The sequence below is a fragment of the Penaeus monodon genome, chromosome 18, assembly GCF_015228065.2.
Source record: "Penaeus monodon isolate SGIC_2016 chromosome 18, NSTDA_Pmon_1, whole genome shotgun sequence".
In the NCBI taxonomy this organism is placed as follows: domain Eukaryota; kingdom Metazoa; phylum Arthropoda; class Malacostraca; order Decapoda; family Penaeidae; genus Penaeus; species Penaeus monodon.
This window is the reverse complement of record NC_051403.1, coordinates 18,721,990-18,725,530: the sequence shown is the minus strand read 5'-3', so window position 1 is coordinate 18,725,530 and position 3,541 is coordinate 18,721,990. Positions and strand designations below refer to the sequence as shown.

Here is a 3,541-nt window from a genome sequence, read left to right as displayed (position 1 = left end):
TATATATATAGATATATAATATATATATATATATCATATATATATATAATAGTAATATATATATATATATATATATAATATATATATATATATATATGTAATATATATAGATATATATATATATATATATATTATATATATATATATATATATATATATTATATATATCTAATCTATATATGTATATATAGATATATATATATAATTAATATATATATATATATTATATATATATATATATATATATTATATATATATATATGTACTATATATATATATATATATATATATATATATATATGTAATATATCTTAGTATACATATATTTATCTCTCTATATCACTTTCTATCTATCTATCTACCTATCTGTATTTATTTAGATAGATAGATAGAGAGAGAGAGATAGAGAGAGAGAGAGAGAGAGAGAGAGAGAGAGAGAGAGAGAGAGAGAGAGAGAGAGAGAGAGAGTAGATAAATAGACTCTCTCTCTCTCTCTCTCTCTCTCTCTCTCTCTCTCTCTCTCTATATATATATATATATATATATATGTATATATATTTATATTTATATAATATATATAAAATAAAATAATTATATAAATATATATATATATATATATATATATATATATATTTATATTATTTATTTATTTATTTATAGATAGAAAAATAGATAGATGTACACATACATACAAACATACATATTTAACTTAAATATCATTGAGAGAGTTTAGTTTCATTCAGAGTTTGTCAGTTTCTTTTCTCTTTCAGTTATAATTATTTTCCTTTTCCATTTTTAAAAGCACTATCGCATCATATGTCATTCGTTTAACCAATTTCTTAATTGTGATGTAACCAATTTCTTAATTGTGATGTAGCATAAAAATACATAAATAATGTAAACATAATTTTTTTTCTTTTCTTCTCAGCTTCAAAATATTGAAAGCATGACCAGCGACATTCAGACAGCAGTCACTTGCACCCTGTGCTGGGAAATATTTGCAACAGAAATCCGGGATCCGCTAATCCTTCCAAAATGCGGCCACACCTTCTGTCGGCAGTGTCTGCGCAAACTGAAGTCCAAGGGCGCCTGGCATTGTCCCCTCTGCAGATATACTTATACGGGCACATCAGTCTCAGAATTGCCAGTCAACTTCATTGCTCTCAGTGTGATATCAGTCTTGAAAGAGAAGCGCTCTGATGGGGTGAGTCAGTCTACGCTTATGGTACATGGAGCCTTTTAAACTTTGCCTTGGTGTGTGTGCGCACGCGCGTTTGCATGTGTGCATATTTGCATATATGCATATATACATACATGTATATATATATACATAAATCTATGCACACACACACACACACACACACACACACACACACACACACACACACACACACACACACACACACACACACACACACACACACACACACACACGTCGAGAGAGAGATTAAGGGTTAACAGATTTATATTTGTAATTCAGTTGTTATCATTGGGATATATACGGAAGATGGTACAATATATTTTTTTTCATACACTCCCTTGTTCTTTCAGAAGATTCAAGCAGAATCTATAAGGATCTGATCACTTCACTAGTTCTCTGAATGGAAAACAAACTCCTTCCGGGAACTCTGCAGCCCGTCCGTCCCCAAGCCGTAGTAGATATAGAAAACCTCTACTGCTTAAACGTATAGAGGCAAAGGAAAGATTACAGTTCTCTTCGATCTTCAAATTTGATGTATCCTTCGAAGAGCAGCGCCTCAAGGAAAGAACGAAAACAAATTCCTCAAGTATTGTTAAAAAGTCTGCTTTTACTTCTCCCAATACTGGACGGTTCTCTTTTTTTGCCCAAGATGACACATCGGGATCAGCTCCTCCTTCTGCATCTGCTAGTGCATTGTCATTTAGATTTGGACAAACGAAGTCGGCTTTGGGTAGCGTGTCCCAAGCCCATTGTGTGTGGGACAAGGTAGCTTCAGCAAGACCCGTGTCTTCAGTCTCCAAGAACACATTTGATCAACCCCCATTTTTTGAGCCGTCAATAAACAGACCTACTGTATCTAGTGGTCAGTCTAATGGTGAGTCTATATGGCAACCAAAGTATTTGTCAGAGGGGTTTATGATTGCCTCTGGCTTCTCATCTTTGGCACCGAAAGCTGATCCAAGAGACAGGAGTCAAGATCCAAAACTTTTGGAGTGCAACGAGTCGTTTAATTCACCCTCCAGATCTCTGCTAAATGATGTTAATATCAACACGGTTTTAAATAAGATGAAGTTATTAACCATTTCAAAAACCTCCACCACTGAATCCTCGGGAATGCAGAATTTGAGTTCTGAAATGGTCTTGAAACAGAATAGAAGTTCTCCTGTGGAAACCCCTAATGACGATACTTTTTCCAAAGCATCAACACCAGAAGAATCTTTCAATTTCTTTAGAATTTCTCATTTAGACCTTTCATTAACAAATGTTTCTACCCTCCAGATACTCAGAAATGAAATACATTACCATCAGAAGATACTATGCAAAGAATTTGGATTAAATGCTTCAGCGTCAGCTAGATCAACATCCACAAACAGTCCATCTTTGGAAACCTCGGCCCCAAGACCAACCTCAACGCCCAGCGATTCCTCTTCCAAAACAGAAGCAGCAGATAACCTCATCCCATTCACGGACCCCAAGAATTGTTATTCTCTGAAGTTCAACCCCATGATACGAAACAATGCAAATGCACATTCTTCTAGATTTACGCCTATGGACCAAAGGATGGCCATTCTGACTACATTCCAGAAGCTCAACAGCGAAACGGGATACTATGAAATTATCACATCCAAAGGATTTCTTGGCAGTAAGCCTAGTGTGCATAGGGTTAGAAAAACATCGAGGATACAACATAACAAGAAAAAGATAAATTGGAAAAGACAAGAAAAATACCAAGAAAGCAAATGCAGCTCACCCCATTCCACTTCTTCCTCACCTAGGCTTGGCGCTCAAAAAAATCTTGATCTACAGTGTCAGTCCATAAGCACATTCTTTCGTGGTCTTGGTGCAAGGCCAAAAGACTTTCATGCCTAAAAAGAGAGTGTGAAGTTCTTACGACAAACTGGCTAAATGCAAACTCAATAGAGGTAATCACAATGTATTTTCCATGTTCTCGTTTTCTGTTTTTAATCTTATGCTGATTGTGGACTCTTGGAAAACAGGGACTCGTCCACAGGTTATATTCGCTATTTGGATGGATTCTTGATGTCAGTTGTTTTCTTTTCTTTTGCCTTCTTAAAATATTTGTATCGTCGCTTAAGCTTATATTACATTTATCGCAAAAGAATGGACACAAGAAATGTATTAGCAATGTCAGTCACCAATGTGAAAACATTTAAACCATAAAATGTAATATATGGTTTAACACTTTGGGACTTACAATTACAGATTTATGTATACGGTTATTCTAATTACTACAATACTTTAACCAGAGAGGAAATATGTACCTACTGGGATGTTTTTGCCAAGTCTTTGTCAATTTTACAAGCGAATGTCCAAATTCTT

At 34.4% G+C, this 3,541-nt stretch overlaps 1 protein-coding gene across 2 annotated transcripts in view; it reads left to right on the top strand.

Annotated features, from left to right (window-relative positions):
• Window positions 1–928: 928 nt before the first annotated feature.
• The window catches only part of LOC119584307, a 2,853-nt gene continuing 240 nt past the window's right edge, over window positions 929–3,541 (top strand). Inside the window, exons 1-2 of one of the 2 annotated variants that reach the window (XM_037932850.1) lie at window positions 929–1,204; window positions 1,555–3,541. The exon at window positions 1,555–3,541 is cut by the window's right edge and continues 240 nt beyond it. In XM_037932850.1, coding sequence (XP_037788778.1) covers window positions 2,117–3,070 — 954 coding nt within the window. In that variant the 5' untranslated portion in view covers window positions 929–1,204; window positions 1,555–2,116 and the 3' untranslated portion in view covers window positions 3,071–3,541. Of the gene's footprint in view, window positions 1,205–1,551 lie in introns of both variants that reach the window. The other variant, XM_037932849.1, reaches the window with a different exon arrangement.